Source organism: Vidua chalybeata, chromosome 8, assembly GCF_026979565.1.
Source record: "Vidua chalybeata isolate OUT-0048 chromosome 8, bVidCha1 merged haplotype, whole genome shotgun sequence".
Taxonomy (NCBI): Eukaryota; Metazoa; Chordata; class Aves; order Passeriformes; family Viduidae; genus Vidua; species Vidua chalybeata.
The window spans coordinates 32,198,420-32,216,987 of record NC_071537.1 but is presented as its reverse complement, the minus strand read 5'-3'; the positions used below and the strand labels follow the sequence as shown (position 1 = coordinate 32,216,987).

At 45.6% G+C, this 18,568-nt stretch overlaps 1 protein-coding gene across 3 annotated transcripts in view; it reads right to left on the bottom strand.

Annotated features, from left to right (window-relative positions):
• Positions 1-480: 480 nt before the first annotated feature.
• Positions 481-18,568, bottom strand: part of A1CF (APOBEC1 complementation factor) — a 28,541-nt gene continuing 10,453 nt past the window's right edge. For 2 of the 3 annotated variants that reach the window (XM_053949106.1, XM_053949107.1), the window contains exons 5-12: positions 17,928-18,166; positions 14,475-14,639; positions 11,208-11,305; positions 10,145-10,415; positions 8,521-8,729; positions 6,310-6,446; positions 5,169-5,302; positions 481-2,786 (exon numbers count right to left, since the gene is read on the bottom strand). In XM_053949106.1, coding sequence (XP_053805081.1) covers positions 2,635-2,786; positions 5,169-5,302; positions 6,310-6,446; positions 8,521-8,729; positions 10,145-10,415; positions 11,208-11,305; positions 14,475-14,639; positions 17,928-18,166 — 1,405 coding nt within the window. In that variant the 3' untranslated portion in view covers positions 481-2,634. The remainder of the gene's footprint in view (positions 2,787-5,168; positions 5,303-6,309; positions 6,447-8,520; positions 8,730-10,144; positions 10,416-11,207; positions 11,306-14,474; positions 14,640-17,927; positions 18,167-18,568) is intronic. The other variant, XM_053949108.1, reaches the window with a different exon arrangement.

Sequence of the window (18,568 nt, the reverse complement as noted above, 5' to 3'; positions counted from 1 at the left end):
AGAGCAGGGCCTCATCTTAAAAAAGATTTACCTATCAGTGACCTCGCAACAAGCTCTTCTCAAGGTGGGGCCAATCCCTCACTGCCCTAAATCACAGATCTCCATGTTTACCTCTTATTTTTGCTTGGTGTTTTCTCACTATTGATACAACCCCCAGAAAATCTCTACAGGGATCAGGTAAGGAACAATTACCACTGTAATAAATTCACAGCAAACCCAATTCCTGTAGCACTGGCAGGAAAATAATTACTGACCAAAGAAGTGCTGGGAAAAGAGGCCAAGAACCCCTTGATTTTTCACTTAGCAGTGCAGAAGTACAAAAACTTCCAATTTTCTGCTGTGTGTGCTTGGTGAGGGTCACCAAAGTGCATGTGGAAAATGCTCCTGAACAGCTTGTGACCCTGCCAGTGTGACCTGGGATCGATCCCTCTGGAGCAAAGTGTGCTCCTGTTTACCACAGACATATAAAAGGACCAAGGCTTGTGTTTAAAAAGTTTTAATGGTATTTCAAAGTCCAGTGAATGTCCTTGGATTACTCTAAAATCACAGAGTTGCTTCACAGAATTTAGTCCCAGTTCTAATTTGTAACGGATTATCGAGGTGCCATTTCCCCCTTCATTCCCTTTAAACATACATGATTGTCCTCCAGTAAATGGAAATTGTGATTTTTTGCTACACTTCACAGTGTTAAAACTCTATACAAACCTTGTACTACTCGTACAAAAATAAGTGCTTCATGCACACATTTTTAATACTGCTTCTTGCCCTTTCTTTTGACATCTTTCTGAACTTATATAAATAGCTGAAAAAGCAGACTAAACTTACTGAACATGGAAAGTGAGAAACACTTCCTGCCAACGGTTTGAGAGACTCTCCTGGCTACGTTCCTCATTGGCAAACACCACTTAAAGACATATACAGAAGAGAAAAAAAAAAAAAAGCCACAAAATCCATAACACTCTTGGTTATTTGGCCCTCTGTGACCAGGTTTGTCCTTTGCTGCGAAGCCAAACATGGCCAGCAGCAGCCACAGAGGGCTTGTAATACCTTTAGGGTCACCCTAATGAGCTACTTTATAAATAGGAGGGGATCTCAGACTGTACAGCTTATGGGGTTTGTTCCATTCCGGGGGAAATGGAGTCAGAAGAGGGAAGAAATGCTTGGTTGCTGCAGTCACCATGTTGTCACAGACCCTGGTGCTTTGCACAGCTTGGGGAATGCACAGGAAAAGCTCCCCTTGGAATGGCTTCTACTCTGCCACATCACGGCATCTAAACCAGCTGAAAAATCTGGGGCCAGATCTGCTGGGTGTCATCAACCCAGTTGTAAATTCTTCCTCCCCAAAGGGTTCTTTTGGTCCTAGACTGAATAAATTCAAGTTTTCTTAGATGCATCACCATGCAGGATTTATGATATAGGATTAATGTGCCTGCTGTAGTTGTCCAGCACTGGATTCCTCCTATATCTCCATAGTATCATTGCTCCTGCCTCGATCCCATGGCAAAAATAAATGGATAATGCCCCTGCTGTACACCAAAGGATGCTCCCAGCGTCCCCAAAGGGGTCAAACACAACACCAACACAGGTGCTCTCCAAATTAAGAGGTGCCTTTGCTGTTGGCATGAACCGTCTTCCACTAAATTAATTTTTGCTGGAATCAGAGCAGGCAGCAACCTTCATTTAATGTGTCAAGCCAGGCAGGGCTCTTTCCAACCTGGGAAAATGTTCTTTGGCTATAATTTTATTCCTGTTGAGGTGCCTGCTGTTACTGGGCCATGGCTGTGAGCTCTCGTGCTCTAATTAAGTAGAGAACTGGCCTTAATGAATAGCACTTTTCTGCTCCTCAGGCTTAAAAGTTTCCCTGTTTTTCAGTGAATGTGCCGTTTGATGAGAAGCACACAAAAATACACCGGTATTTGCTGATTTTTGGATATGGCTGGGAGGGAGCAAAGTAAGAGGGAAAGCTCTGCTGAATTCTTGTGCCCTGTTTTAAAAATAAAATTAGCACGGAAACCTTTTAAAAATTAGCCTCCTGGGCTGGGCAAAAATGCTTAGGATAAATGTTTTTTTCCCTTGGCAAAGAAGAATTTCAAAGAGCCTTGAGATGCCCCATGCTGGTGGCATGGGGGGATCAGGGGCAGGGGGAGGCAAACTCATGTGGCCAAGGGGCACCTCTGCTCTGCCTGGCCTGGGAAACTTTGGGGTGGATGCAGGAGAACTCCCGGTGCATGGAGGAGTTTGCTGGGCCACCCCATCCTTCCCCAGTCCAGGTCACAACAGCCATGGGACCAACTGTTTTCAGCACAGGTTGTTGCTTGTAAACACACACACACAATAGGTGTATAAATATATATACATATAAAAATATATATATACACCTGAGAACCTCTCATTTCCTGGGCTGAGCTTTTGCTTTCTAGTATGAAAATCTGGTTTTGCACAATTTTTAAAAAGTTCTCCTTCCCCTCCCGTTACAAAACATCCTGTTACAAAACTAAAGACCTACAAGACTGAAACTCCGACTAAAATGAACCTTAGGCCGCAGATTAGCTTGAAATAATGAGGGTGTTGAATTACCAGACTGAGATTGTTTTCCTTTGCCTTTCTGCCTGTGCTGGGTTTAAGGGAATTTGGTTAAAAGGCTCCATAGCCATCGCTCCGTGCGGCGACAGCAAAGGCAGGATAGGCTTCATAGGTCGCATACGTGGCCAAATCTTGTCCCAGTGTCACTGCTTGCTTGAGCTGAGTGGCTGTGACAGTGGCTGCTGCATTAGCAATAGTGTATCCTGAAGGAAAAAGAGAAGGAAAACCCGTGGATTAATGAGAACCCATCCAAAACTCACCATCGCCTGGTAGGTTTTGATGGGATGACCCAAAGTGGGAAATGGCTTGGGCAGCAGTGAGTTTGTTAGTGGGAATTATATAAATAAATGAAATAATTAATAGGAAAACGAAAGAATGTCCTCACCGTGGTGCTGGAAAAACACTCCCTGGTTGAATATTTTTTCCTCAGGTTTTGATTATTTCTAATGGTGCTCTGGACAGGTCCCCTCCATGTGGCATAAGGAGGGCAAGGAAACAACCTTAAATAGGTTGAATTAAATTCCCCTTAAATAGGGGAAATTTGGGCAGGATTCTTGAAGAAAATATAGCTCTGATCCCTTCATAGCCAAAATACAGACAGTTCAGGACAGCCATGGTAGGGAAACTCTCTCAATGCAACAGCAGGGAGCAAATATTTAGTAGATGGGATTTTTTGTTTTTTCCTCATCGGTTTCTAATGGAAAATGTGGTTTCAACACTTCCAGATTTTCCATGGGAAGATGTAAGCGTTGCTATTTGAGAATGAATCACTGGGAAAACAGCATCATTTGGGGCTTGTTCCTCTGAAGGCAAGGCATAACAGCTTGTCAAGCAGACCACAGTGTTTTGTTGTAAAGGAATCAGGAATTAAGACAAAGCCTACATTTGGGAAGAGCAGCTGGAGTATCCATTGGATCTGCTGGAGCAGGCTCTGCTGCCAAAATACATCTCCCAGGATCCTGTCTGACCAGGTGGGCAATGGGATCAACTCCAGGTCAGCGAGAGCCAAGGTCCTCTTGGTGGGAGGATGGAAATATTGGGCAACAGGGATCACACATTGCCTCACTGGAGGTGTCAATTTGGGGAAAAACATGAGGAATGCCTTACAATTTGAATGTTGTGGCTCTCCAGAGTATTTTCTTTGCACCAGCTAAGCCAGGTGCAACATCTCAAGCAGGAATTGAGAAATCTGGGACTCAAGGCACAGCTGCCACCATTGGGAGAGAAATGAGCTGTGAGCTGGGCACGGCCTGAGCTGAGCTTTAGCAAGCCCTGACCAAGGACCAGTGTGTGCTGCAGGCAGCAACTTCAGTGCATGTCCATTTGCCAGGCTCCCAAGACAAATAAATAAGGGTGGATGAAAGAAAAGGAGAGATGCTAATTAAGCAGTAAGTGGGGGCTAGATTCAATAAAGAGCCCATTTGGTTTCCACGCTGCAGAAGCTACACAAGCCCAGACAAATTGATTTTTCTGTGGCTTTTGTGGACTCCTGTGGCAGGAAGCCGGATAGATGTTTTATTTTTTTTTTTTAAATCCATCCTTGAGACATTCCAAACAACTCAGTAGTACTGACTAATGTGTTCCTCATGTACAGCTTGGCACGTGGTGCTGCCTCTCCATCAGAACTACTGTCATGCTGGAGAGCACGGCAAATTCCTGTGTTTTCCATGATTTTCCAAGTTCTTTGGGGCAGTTACAAGAGCTACAAGTTCTCAAACTGGGAGAAAAACCTTCTGTGGGGGTGTGAGAGCTGGGATTGAGTCCAAACTTTTGTGGCTGCGTCATCTCTTTGGCAGATGAAATCCTAAGTGTTGGTTCACAAGGGGCTGGGGGTGCTGGGGGAAGATGGAGAGCCCATGAATTCATCAGCCATGTGTCCTTGCAGGGAGGAGGAGCTCTTCCATCCTGGTGACATCAGGGCCAGGGAGGGGACTCATCCCAGATGTGGCACTGGGGATGCCAGTTTTGCATCCTGTGTTGTTTCTGGGGCTCCCAGCTGAAGGAGGCTTTCACAAGCTGGGAGGAGTGGAGGGGATGTGTGGAGCTGGGATGGGCCTCTGGATGTTGGGATTCTCTGCACTTGGACACTGCTCTGACCCCCCTGGACATAATCCCAGCTGTAGCATTGACCTGAGGGGTCGGGGTTGGAGCAGAGCCCCCACCCCAGTGCCCTCAGCCTGAGTTGCTCTGGAATGGGGACACAGAAATTTGGGCAGTCCTGGGATAGAGATAAAATCCTCTATGGGCAATAAACTGGCACAGGGTGCCCAGAGCAGCTGTGGCTGCCCCTGGATCCCTGGCAGTGTCCAAGGCCAGGCTGGACAGGGCTTGGAGCAGCCTGGGACAGTGGAAGGTGTCCCTGTCATGGCAGGGAGTGGAATTACATGATCATTCGGGTCCCTTCCAACCCAAAGCAGTCTGGAATTGTCTGCTAAAGATGCCAGACACTCAAATAACATGAGTCACTGTGGGGGGAGCACAACCAGTCCTCACTGACCAAAACCTGCTTCATTCTTCACACCCACAAGGAGCCACCAGGAAAAATGACATTCCAGGAGCCTTTTGCTGTAGAGACATGCCCATACCTGGGAAAGCTGGCGCTGCAGGAGGCACCTCTGCCCCCTCCACAGGGATGCCCAGGGTCTGCAGGGTGTACTCTGCCGCGTAGGTCTTGGCCTCGTCGATGTAGGCGCTGAGCTTGGGCGGGGTGAAGGGGTGTCTGTGAGGACAGCACAAAGTTAGCTGGGTTTGCTTTCCCCAGGGCTTTCCTGCCAGATGCTGGGATCCACTTAGAGCTGGCAGCACCCCACACAGCAAATGGAAGCGTAGCTTCCCTGGGCTGGTGCATTAACAGAGCTGCTCCCTCCCAGTGGTCTGCTCCATCGCTGGGGTTATCGACCCTGGCTCTCATGCTGGACACGATGTCCTTGCAGAGTTTGTTGTGCTTTTTCCACCAAAAAAAAAACCCCAAAAACCCTGCTGTGTTTTTTCTTTACAATACCCAGCCTGGGCTTTTCTTTACAATACACAGCAAACAGTGGTTTTGGTCAGAAATGTTTACAATCATATTTGGAGCTGAAATATCAGCATGTTCCTCCAAACTCCATTCATTTCTCCACAAGGGCATTAGTTTGCTTTCCTTTTGTACAAAAAAAGCACCCTTTTGCCTGATTATGTCTGGCTTTCTGTAATGTTTGCACCAGCAGAGAGTGCACCAAGCACAGCAGTTAATTATACTCTGTGGATGTTTTTCTCCCTGTATTTTTTCAAAAAGTATTTAATATATGTGTATATTAATATACATATATAATAATATATATGCATATTTGTATACATTATACAAATAGATATAATTAATATATAATTATATATTAAGATATAATTAATATATAATTATATATTAATATACAATAGAAAGTAAATATATTAATATATTATATAATTATATATGCATATATAATTATATAGACATAGCTAGATTTAATAAATAAAGATCTATTTAGATATAAATAAATATAGATTAATAAATTAAATAAGTAATACATTTTTTAAATTAAACATTTAAAAATTTAAAATTAAATTAATATTTAATAAATATTTAATAGATTTTTGTTTAATGAAAGGAAACAGAGACTTGTGTGCTTGGGACTTTGAGGACAGCTGTTAGGTAAAATATAATTTATAAAATAAAGCCTAAGCCTCAGAAACTTTCCAGTAATGACGTACATGGTGGGGTTCTGGCTGGCAAGGGCTGGGATGGTGATTTTGTAAAGGAAGAGTTGTCTTTGATCCTGGCCAACGGCAGAGTGAAGCTGGTACACAGGTTGTCCCCAGTTGTTTTTCTGGCAGATTTCTTCTAAGATCTAGAAGGAAAAAAAAAAAAAAAAAAATAGGGATTTGTGCTGGGGTTAATTGCTGTGCAGAAGCCTCCTTGCCTAGCTCCAGCCCCTGTGCTGAGCAGCTGCCTTCCCTCACAGGGTTTTCACAGAGTCCTGGCAGCTTCCTCAAAGCTTAGCAAAAAAAAAAAAAAAAAAAAAAAAAAAAAAAAAAAAAAGGCAGATAGAATACTGCACCCACCTTGAAGCGTAAGATTCATCTAAATGCTTTATACTTTAAGATCTCTTTAATTCCTGAAATTATTCCCTGTTCAGTTGGGCATCTGAGTCCTTTTGCAGATTAGATTATTTCAGTGGTTTTCTTTGAATCCTCCTCAGCAGCTCTGTCTCACGGATGTCTGTTTCAGAGGACTAAAGAAACTCGGGTTGAATTCATCTTCTCTGCTCTGCTGCTTCCCTGGCTTAGTGGGTTACAGAGCACGAGAAGTCCAAATAGGCTCCTTTTTAAAAAGAAAAAAAGTTGTGTTTCCATCCAATTAATTCCATGGCCTTCAGCAGGCAATTGCAATTTTTGAAATGCTGAACCACGTTGCCCTCAGCCTTGGCACAGCTGGTCCCCCGGTAATTGGGAATTGCTGTCCAGAAACAATCCTGCTTTGGCTTGGGATTCCAGGAGTTTTAACCCACTGGCTGTGTGCTGTCCCAGCTGAGTTAGGTCATCTTCCATTAAACCAGGTTGCTCTGACCTGGCCTTGAGCATTTCCAGGGATGGGGCAGCCACAGCTTCTCTGAAAAACCTGTGCCAGAGCCTCACCCCCATCACAGCCAAGAATTTCCTCCCAGTATCCCATCTATCCCTGCCCCCTGGCAATGGGAAGCTATTCTCTGCATCCTGTCACTCCAGGCCCTTGTAAAGTCTCTCTCCATCTTTCTTGCAGCCCTTTCAGGTGCTGGAAGGCCACAATTAGGTCACCCTGAAGTCTTGCGGTGGCCTACCTCATTTACAGTTTACATTTGAATGGATTTAAAGCTAAAAAGAAAAATTTAAACCTCTCTGCTGCTTTTAATTTTGCCACCACAGCTCCAGCTGAAGTTTATCATCTTGCAGTTTAAAATGCTTCATTACATAGTTCAGTTCTCAATTACAGCAGTTCATTTTTGCACTGTGGCAACACTTGTTCCCTGCTGTCCCAACTCCTTTATATGCTGGTTTTATAAAAATGAATTTCATCTGCCCTAAGGCCCTGCAGAACCATTCCAGGGATGTCACATCTCTATGCATGGCACGAGTTGGTACTAGGTGAGCTTAAAGATCCCTTCCAACCCAAACCATTCTTTGATTCTGTCATTTGCTGACAAAATAGACTGAGGGGACTTTTGCAGGAGGGAAAAATCCCACTGTCCAGTTTTCTGGGAGAAAACAAGGATGTTTTCATAAACTTTGGCAAACTGGATGCTGTGGCAATTAAAGTGTTAATACATGCTTCAAAATTCAGGGTGAAGTTGGTGTCTTGTGTTGCTCTGCACAATATAAGGGGAAAAGAGTTACTGTCAGAGCTGGACATTCAGAAATTCAGGGAATTTATTGTGGATTTCTCCTCAGCCCTCTTCATCCATCTGCATCGACACACACAACCAAATCAAAAACCCCGCTGAGCCGACAGAGTTTCTGTGCTAGGCTGGGCTATGTCAACACTTCTTTTGCCATAAATAATTTGAAAATGTGCATTATTTTTCTACACATGTGCATTGTTCCCTGGTGAAGCCCCAGGGGATGAATTTTATGTATCAAACCCATCGTGGGTGGGAATTCCTTGACCCACGGTGCTTTTATGGTGCGACAGCCAGAACTGGATTAAGGCATTTATGACAACTCTCCCCTGACACTCGTGGTGATCTTAAAGGTCTTCTCCAACCCCAACCATTCCATGATTCCGTGAGGCAGGTGGATATTGCAAGATGCAACTGGTACCGCTCATTTTTTAATGTCTTTTGAGACACAAGAATGGATTTATTTACCAGGCTGCAGCGCAGATTCAACGAGGGGCCTGTTTTCCCAACACGACCCCTGGGGCATGGACACTCCTTTTGGGGCACGTACCTGAGGGGCGAGTTTGATCCCTTGGGGCTTTAGCGTGACGTGGTTCATGGGGGTGAGCTCCATCCCTGGCAGGAGGTCGTAGAGCTTCTCCTCTCCCCTCTTGTCTCCCTTGAGGTGGTATCCGCGCCCCAGGCCCGGGAACGCCAGGTAGCCGCGGCCTCCCAGGCCTCGGACGCCCGCAGCCCCTACAGGTACATTCATGTAAATTTCTAGGAATGTAAGAAGGTATTAAACCAAATCAAATCACGGGAAAAAGGACCCTGATTCTTGCTGAAATGGAAAAGTTAGCCCCGCTTGCTGGGAGGGTTGGGAAGCAGGTGGGCAGGAGGTCCCAGGGCCTGGTGGTGGGATAACACAGGCTCGACACTTACACCCTTTATTGCATAGGTGAGGGGTTCTGGGGAAAAACTGCTTCTTTCTGCCCATTTTTCATCATCTCTGGTCAGTTTTGATTTCAGGACAGCTTTTTACCCAGCTTTGTAGCTGGAAGTCAGAGAGGGGACAGCTGGCATCTTTTGTTACCCACCAGTGTAATTTCACCTTGAAGAATTCACAGCTTACACAATTTCACACCTATATGGACAAAAATCCTCTTTGGTTTTGCCCTATTACACTTGCATTTTTTTCTCAGGGAACTCTGCTTGGGAGCCTGGGGAAACAATGAAGCAAGAGACAGAGGGAGAGTTATCACATCTGCTCCTTTCCTAATGCAACCTTTAGAGGAGCTGGTTCACCTGTGTGGGGAAAACCTTGAGGAACAAGGGGTGTTCCTGCTGCCCTGTCTCCTTCCTGCTGAAGGGACAAAAATTGGCCATCATGATCCTTGCCAGGCCTACCAGGGTGCCACGCAGAGTGCCAGCCTGCTGTGGGACTTGGCTTGGGGACACAAGGCATCATCTTTGGAAGGAAGATCAGATGACGGAATTATTTCTTTGCTAGCCCCAAACTTACATCTGCACTGACCAAACAATGCCTGTATTGACATTTAATTTGGGGGTACCTGAGTGTGGGGATTTGATTTGGCTCCAGAGAGGATCATCCAAGAGTTTTCAGAAATACTCTCTTTTAGTCATAAATTGAATTAGTTGAATGAATTATTATTAAGTTAACAGTCCCCCAAAAGGGGGCCTCCACCTCCCAGAGCACAGAATGGCTTGTTTGATTCCCTACCCTGCACCAGGGCAATGTGACTTGTTGGAAAACTCCACAGCTTTGGGTCAGAAAACACCAGGACTGGTAAAATTTTCCCTACAAATTTCAAAGCAAAGAGGAAACATAGTGGTGGTGGTGGCTGGCTGTGGGAGCCAGCTCTGAAGGAAAAGTGTTTTATTTGGTCTTCCTTGCTGGGGCAGAACCAGGAGGATCTGTGGGTTATTTACACTGGTCTGAGGGCAATCTAGAAGTTCCTTCCAGGAAAACGGTTATTTTTTTTCAGCTGGAAGATTGCCTTTGGGAAAAACAAGAGCCTAAACCCTCCGTTTTCCATCACAGAAAACAGCATCCAGGAGCTGGGGCAAAGCCAATGTCACCAACGCCCGTCTCAGGGAGCAGATCCCTGGAGGAGACGCTAGGCCCGAGGGGAATTGCTGGTTTTCACTTATCCCAAACCCCAACAGGGAGTTACCTCGGACGGAGGGGGGCCGGAGGATGCTCCTGTTGCCAAGCCCCTTGGCGGCGGGGAAGTGCAGGTTGGGGATGGCCGCGTAGGCCTGCGGTGCGTAGAAGACCGGGGTGCCCAGGTAGGCGGTGGCGGGGTCGTACAGGTGGCCCAGGGTGTAGGTGTAGTCCCCCTGCAGCACCGGGGCCCTGCCGCCCGTGCCGCGCGTGTACCTCACGTAGCTGTCCTTGTCCACCGGCTTGGCCAGTGTCACCTCGATCGGGGACCCGTCCAGCACCTGAGAGAGCACAGCACAAGCACAGGGGGAAGTGGCTAAAAGTGCTTGGTGGAAGTCACACCTATGGAGGAGCTGCCCCCACGTCCTAATGGGATGGGAAGATGGAGGAAACCACCCCAAAAAAGCCCCGGCTCTCCCTCACATGGGCGAAGGCTTAACCTGAGAATGCCCAGCCCTGACCCCAGCTGGGAGAGGCTCCTTCAGCAAAGCCTTCAAAAGGCCTCACTTCGCTGCAAAGCAGGCAAGATTCCACGTGCTCCCGTGGAGAACAGCAGTGACACTAAAAATAGAAGCGGGGTTAGCACCTCTTTGGGAACAGCTCCGGCTTTACAGTGAATTACATGCAGTGCAAGAAGGGCTAAATTCAGCAGCCTCCTTGCAAATCCGCATCTGAACTCGGAGCAGATGTTTGGGCTGACCTCGTTTGTCCCAGTTTGCCATTCGCACTCTGCCCTAACAGTGTTTTTGTTGGCAGTCTGGAACAAGGATGTGAGTGTGAGCCAGGGGGGGATCCTAATCCCTCCTTTCCTAGTTTTTCTTTCAGCTTTTCCTGCTCTTTTTTTTCATCTGAGCAGTGAGCTAGAGCTGGGCAAAGCACAAGTACAAGGAGCCAAAATGAATCATTTGTGTACAACAGGGCTGCTGAAAAACAAATTCAGGAGTGTAAAAGCAACCAGCAAAGAGCAAACCAGGATAACACCTCCAGGAGGGTTTTGGAGCTAATAAAGCAGGTGGCTTTGTATAATATACTGCACCGTAAGCCCCAGGAATTAACATTTACAGCAGCTTTACCTTCCCATTCAAGGCTTTCATGGCCTCCACTGCGTGTTCTCTTTTATTAAAGTGCACAAAGGCATAGTCTCTAATTTTCTTTACTCTCTCCACTGCACCTGTGGAAAACATTGGAATATTAGCGGGAAGTGGGGATTAGTCAGAAAACAGAGATCTGAAAGAGTGGTTCTGTCAGGTTATGAGCCCCTGGAGAGCAAAGGCTGAGCAAGGTTAGAAGAACAAGAGGTCAGTGTCCCCTCTTTGGATGCATATTCCAGAGGAAAGTCAATATCTAATGGTTGTAGCATTTCAAAGCAAACTAGAAGGGTTTGGGATCAGACACCAGTAAGATTCCCATTAAACTGGAGTGGTTTTCTCCTGTCCAAACCATTCTGTTGGACACTTCCTTTGGTTTTGTGTCTCCCTTCTGTGACAGCCCACGCACCAGCTGTGGGAACATCCCCATGTGATCCCCATCTCTCTGCTTTCATATGTGCGTTGGAGGCAGCTTGGGGAAAGTTGGTGCTTTTGCCATAAAACAAGGAGGTTTTTCTCCTTGACAGCCAGCCCTGCCCAGGACAGAGCAGCCCAGGGCACTGGGATGGGCTGGAGCTGATGGGGCAGCAGGTCTCTCCCTAAGAAACAGCCTCTCCCTAGGAAACAGCCATTCCCGTGGCAGTGGGGCTTCCCTGGATGCCCCAATTCACCTGGACACAGCCCCAGTCAGGCTATGCAGCTGAGCATTGTCCCTCCTGGGATGGGGCTTGGGTTGGAGAATCTTTCTTCTAGCCTGAATCTTTCTTATATCAAATTTACCCGAAGTAATTCAAATGTAAATGTCTTGTTCTTCATTTCTAAGTCCATCCCCCACAGTTTTCCCTTTCCCTTGTCAGCTGCTCTGCTGCCAGGAACTCATACTCCGCACTGAGGAGTCTGTCTCCAAAACAACACCACCAGTCCTGTTCCCCACGGCCACAGCCTTCAGCCATTTCTTTAATTCCTCACCTTCTCTGCTCCTGTGGCTTGGGAAACACAACATCACCAGCCCAGCCTCCTATAAGACCCACAGAAATATCCTTTGGAAACATGGCTAAGGGATGCTGAACAACTCTTCTGTTGGCCTCTTACCTCCTAAAGCTGAACAGGTGCACAGGGAAATGTCGTATTGCCACAAAAAGCACTTACTTAGAAAAATGCAGGAGGAAACGAATTTCTTTGGTGTTCAGGGGAGTCATTAGGAGCTGCAGAGGGCTAAATGAGCCTGTCCCAGACCACAGCCCAAGCAGGCTGCACGTCTTGGAATGACACAGTGATGGTAAAGTAGCACTTTGTGTCCTTCTGGGACAGCGGATGATTTTCCAAGCCTGAATTTATGGGAGTTATATGCTGATGCTTTGTTTACAAGTGGAAGCTTTAATGAACTCGCTGTGTTTTGAATATCCCCCTTCTGCCTCCTGGAGAGCATTCCAGGACACCAATCCTGAGCCAAAAATTCTGCTCTCCCCTGCTTCTGCCTCTGCTGGGCCAAGCAATGTGATACCCACCCTTGGGTCAGCTCCATGGAGAGCCCATCCATGGGACACTAGAGAGGGAACATTGTCCCTCCAGCATATGGGGACAGCACGATCCTCCTGCTGGGAACTCCACCAGGCAGGAGGAATTTCCTTGGGATTTCTAGGGAGCGAGGGCAGGGCTTTTCAGAGAGACAGCTCTTCAGAAGTCATCAGGCTGTGAATTTGGCACAGACTTAAGGGGTGCTCTTTGTGCTGTATCCCAACTTGAGGAGCACAAGCAGCATTCCTGGTCCTGTCTGTGGAGCCCTCAGAGATGTGGCAATTGCCATGTCACTGGAAGCTCTGCGTCATTTTTTATTGGATGATTTGTTGATGTCAAAACAGCTTCTTAATGCCCTGGATCCAAGGTAATTTCAGCTAAGTAGTGCTGAGATGTGGCTCAATGAGTGAAGCAGAGAACCACGGCAGGGCAATGAATAATTTCACATCCTTGCTGACTTTTTTGATCTCACTGTAACTTAAACTGCATTTTCTCTCCCCAGAGCTGGAAGTTTTGCTGCTCTAATGCACTCATTCCTGATTTTAGCCACCAAAATAAAAACTGTCTATTAAAAAAGAAATAAATTCCAACATGAATGCTGAGATTATAAAAGGAAAATGAAAGATGATGCAGAACATGTGTTGTTATAGTGGAAAACTTCTTAGGAGCAAAGCAGATGACTGTTACCAAAGTGTCAAAAGGCCACAGATGTGTTTCTGGAGAGTGTGAGCTTGTTCAAAGCTCAGGAGCAAAACTGGGTAAATAAACTAAGGAAACAGTTCAGAGAGCGGGATAACACAAATTTAACTCAGGAGTAAAATGGGTTCTGCAACAGCTCGATGGTGGCTAAAAGTATGAGCCAGGAATCTTGGAAGGACACAAGGAAAACTCATTAAGACCTTTGCATTGCAGCCTAGTCCAGAAAAAGGCATGAAATGAGAAGCTAGTGGAAGAAAACTGAAGCTCTGCAGCGTATTTTAAAAAATTAATAGAAGGAAGCTAAAAGGAGTGAGATGAAAGGAGATTTCCCATCGCCAAGCACCAGTTCCTATGCCTAATGGACTGTGTGGCTTACGGAGCTGCAGAAACAGGTTCTTTTTACTTTGTTGGTTTTGGGTGGAATTTCCTAAAGCTGGAGCAACTCAGAAGTAAAATCTCCTTTGAAAGCCAGCAGGATTTTTATTCCCAACTAATCTCCGTGCTTTTTTTGAAAAATCTCACCCTGAGTGCATGTAAGATATGCCACAAAGGAATATTGAATTAAATGGAAAGCACTAATTATTCACCAATTTACACGAGGACTGGGGGGGATGTATGAAAATGAGTTCAGAATTTAGATAGATCAGATAAAAAGGAATTGTATTAAATGACTATTTTTATCATCATCCCTTGCCACAGAAGACTGCTGAAGTCACCCAGCTCCTTCACCAACTCTTTTTAAGAAAGACTAAATGATTCCAAAGCATTTTGGGCAACCTCATGCAGCATTTTGGGTCTCTTCCAGTTGCCAATCACCCTCCTTCATGGTGGCTGTAGCTGGGAATTAAGCAGCCTTTAATGGGATGGCCTTTTGGGTGGGAGCCTTCAGCCCTATGACAATTTTTGTGGCATTTCAGATGAACATTTCACAGCAGAAAAAACCAGCTATTTTTATCTCTTGTGGCATTTTAGGAAGGCAGAAACATTTCCATTTGCAGCACTTGTTTAGGAGGCACAGCGCCAGCGGGCTCCTACCTGGTTTGATGCTGTTGAACTCCTTCTCTATGGTCTCCTCAGTGGTCGAGAGCATGAGGTTCCTCACGTAGAGGATCTTCACTGAGGACATGGTGTCCTCATCCACCTCCACCTCTGGCTCTGCCCAGTCGACGGCGATGGGGTGTCCCCACAGCTGGATCCTTCCTTTAAGGGAACAAGCATGGTCAGTGCTGGGGGGCTTTGCTTCCTCTCTCTCCTGCTCACGCTCTATTTCACAGCAGAACAGGCCAAATTCTACAAACACGACCCAAAAAAAGCCTTCCTAGCTCTGCCTTTCCAAAAGCAGAGGATCACACTCGGAATGGCCTCCTGCAAATACCTTTCGAGCCTCCAGAACCGAAAGAAGTGAAAATATGGAATAATTCACTTTAAGCCTGCATTTCCTGGAGTGTTCCCTAAAGGGAAATATTTTAATGCACTTATAAAAACCCCTTTTGGCCGGCAAAGTTTCATTTCCTTGATACCAGAAGAGGAATCCTGAAGTCCCAGCGGGATGGAGTGAAACACCAAAAGCAAGGATGTCTGTGTGTGTGTTTGACTTAGTTTGGGAGATGCTGCAGCAGAAGAAAGGAGGGACACAAAAAGTCCTGATGCATAAAACAGGGTGTGGGTGTGGAGGATAAACCCAGGGGCTCTGTGTACTCTGCACTGAGCTGCTGAGGGGCAGGGAAGAAAAAAATCAAATAAATCACAACACTGATGATGCAGTTGGGTTGGTGTCCCCACTCCTCGAGGCTCAGCTCCAGATTCAAAGGTACCAATGTGAGACTTTCACTGAACTCCAGGGGAATTTTCAGAAGTCCATATTTCTTTCTGTCTGCATGCATGTGTATTACCAAGGTTGCCATTTTAGATTTGTAATTAAATTTTGGTTAAGTCGGATTTATGGTTCTGTTGTGCTTACAGAAAATCCTATTGAATCGGTTTAGCGGTGTTAAATTGGTCAATTTATTAAGAACTGCTAGTGTTGATGAGATATTGTTCTGAATAATAAATCATGATTAGATATTGTTATGAATAACAAACCATTTAGACCTAACTTGCTGAGCCAGCCTGAGGCTGAGTTTGGCAAGGGGGTTTATTCTGTCGGGACTCAACCCTTGGAATCCTTCACTTTTTCCCTCCCTGGTGCCCACCTGAATCATTCTAATCTGATACAATCAGAGTAATCTGATTGCTTTATCTGATATTTCTAATTGCTTTAATCTGATATTTCTTTATCTGCTTTATCTGTATAGTAAGTAACAGAGTGACCTTTGCCATCAAACACTGTCGTGCCTTCACAAATTTGTATTAAACCTGCTCTTGCTGGTGATTCTTTGAGTGACCTAAACCACACATTTGCAGCTGAAGGGACAAAGAAAATCCTGCAAAACACTCTAAAAAGGCATCTCCACTTGGACAACCCATTTAAGAAGGGGTGGGAGCTCTGAAATGAGAGGGTGAGGATAGAATTTGGAGGCTTATTGGAAGTGTAAATAATCAAACTAAATGGGAAGTGCTGTTCCCTTGGAATCCCTCAGGAATGAGCTGGGATTTGTGGAGTGAGGCTGTTCTGTGCCCCTTTCTGAATTGCTGTTTTCACTTCAAGGGTGGAAATAATGAACTGGTTGACTTGCAGCAAGGAGCTAAGCTTGGTGCCTCTTGCTGAAAATCAGTCTATCTCCACCCTCTTGTTTAGCCAGAGACAGGAGAAAATTGAAATTTTTTAAGGAAAACTCTCAATTTTTCAGCACTTCCTCTACAGAGCTCCCTGAAAAAAGCAATGAGGTTCAGTTTAAAGGAAGCATCTGTTAATGATATTCAATCTCACATCTGCTGGAGACACATTCAGCTCTGGCTTGAAACCTTTTTCCAGTTCCTGCCTTATGCTTGAGGCTTCAGAAGACTCAGGTTCCTGCTCAGGCCTTTGGAATTCCCTAAATTGTTTACTGAGATGTCCCTAAACTGGAAACCCCTCATGCATTGCATATGTCTGCTCAGAACTCTGAGTTCCTTCCATCCATCTCGCTGTCTTTGCTCAGGATTTCAAGTGCTCTGCCTGCCCCTGCCTTCCTTTTCCACATAGCAAGCAAGGGAAAATCGTGCTGGAGCACAGAATGTGCTCCCACCCTCAGGGAGATGCTTAAACTGAAGAAGAAAATGCAGAATAAAAGGAAAAATTGTCAGTGTGACATATCTCCCAGTAGAAAGGCAAATTGAGTGCTCAAAATCATGCTCATTTTTTTTACACAATAAGAAAAAAGAAATTTAAGTGGTGCAGGGTATTTAATGTATAAAACAGGTGAAAGAAGGTGGTTCTGAACAAATCTCAAACCCCTAGGTTTGTTGGATCCTTTCACCAGCCAGTGTGTTCAACAAAGCAGTGCAGGAGCATAAGAAAGCAAGAGAAAATTGGTGAAATCCCTGCAAATGCACTTGACGTTAAGTGACTTCTTCACCTAATACCTGCTAAACCTCTCTCTCCTTCACAATGGTCTTTGGCTGTCTCCCACTGCTGAATTTCATAGATGCACTCTAAAGCAATTCCTCATTCCAAGTTTTTTTGCCAAAATATCAATTTTCAGTCCATGCTTCAGCCTGAATCTGCTCTCGGATGCTTTCCTGATTCCTGAGTGATTCTTCCTTTGTGAGGAATGGTTTTGTAAAGAATTTTTAAAACTTGATAGAAAGTTTACACTGTTTTGTACATCTGTATGTAAATACTGAGATAAGGTGTGTTGACTTAGGAAGGTCATGGAATAGAAATTATATGGTTGAGAGATTGAACTAGAAACAAGTTTTAATGTTTTAAAATATGTAAAAAGACTGTAGATAGTCTAGAGAATTAGAACTGTGAAAGATGTATTGTAGTAAGATTATTTGGGGTAAAAATTTGGTGATTAGTATTAGTAGTATTGTGTAGGAACAGTTAATAGGTTGAAACATATTTAGAAGGTATTGCAGCTAGAAACTAGGTTAGTTTCTGATGGAATGGTGTTAAGTTTTATATTTCTTATGTCTCACTTTTTATCGAGATTAATGGAATCAAATCTTTTAAAATGCCTCTCAGTTACCCCGTGTCTGTAAAAGCTGGAAAAACCAACAGTCCCTGAGAGGCCAAAAATGAGTCTCTATAAAGAAAAGCACGGGACCAAGCACATCCCACAGCAGAGCTGCATGGATACACACACAGCTAAATCCATCTGGCTGGATTTACAAAAAGCCTGAAGGATGACCATGGATCATCAGCACGGTGCTGCAGCAGGAGCTGCAGTGAATCCCACACCTCATGGTGTTTTGAGGGACCTCCTGCTCTAAGTGTCTCTAGCAGAAAACTTCTCTCTGAGGGCAGAAAACCCAGCCACGTCCACTTCCTTGGATTCCTGGGTCCCCCGGAGATGTTGTCACCACACCCCTGAGGTGAAGCCACCCCTCCCCATCCCTGCTGACCTGGGAGCAGCTTCCTCCTGGCCATGGCTGCTGCCCGGTGGCTCTCGTACTCCACGAAGGCAAAGCCCCTGTTTTTGGTTTTATCGGCTGCGCTGGGGTAGACGATGACGTCCACGACGCCGTCCGTGACCTTCTTCATCTCTGCTAGGATTTCCTCCCTCTTCTTGGTTTTGGGGATGCCCCCCACGAACAGGCGGCAGTTGTCCACGCTGGCACACACGCCCAGGAGTCTCCCGTTCCTGAAACAAGGGAGCTGCTTTGTCAGGAGTCAGGAGCCAAGAGAGGGGAAGGTTACAGCAAAGCCCCTCTTCTGTCCCAAAACACAAGGTCAGCTGTTCTTTGGGATATTCCAGTGGCCTTGCTCAGTGCAAAAGCTGCCACTCTGCTAAATCCGACATCAAAGTCAGGCAGCACAGCTGAAATGAAGGATTTGAGAGAGAAACCAAAGCCAAATTTTGCTTTTCCTACTTGAGGTTCTCCCTTTTGCTGCCACCAGGCAACTGTAGCCCCCAGCCCAGGTCCTTGTGTTGTCACAAGGCTTGTGGCTTCCCACGCACATCATGACTGAGGTTTTGGGGGAAGAAAATCCCTTGTCATGGAGTGGCACCATTTGAGGACTCACCGATGCCAACTTATGTGCA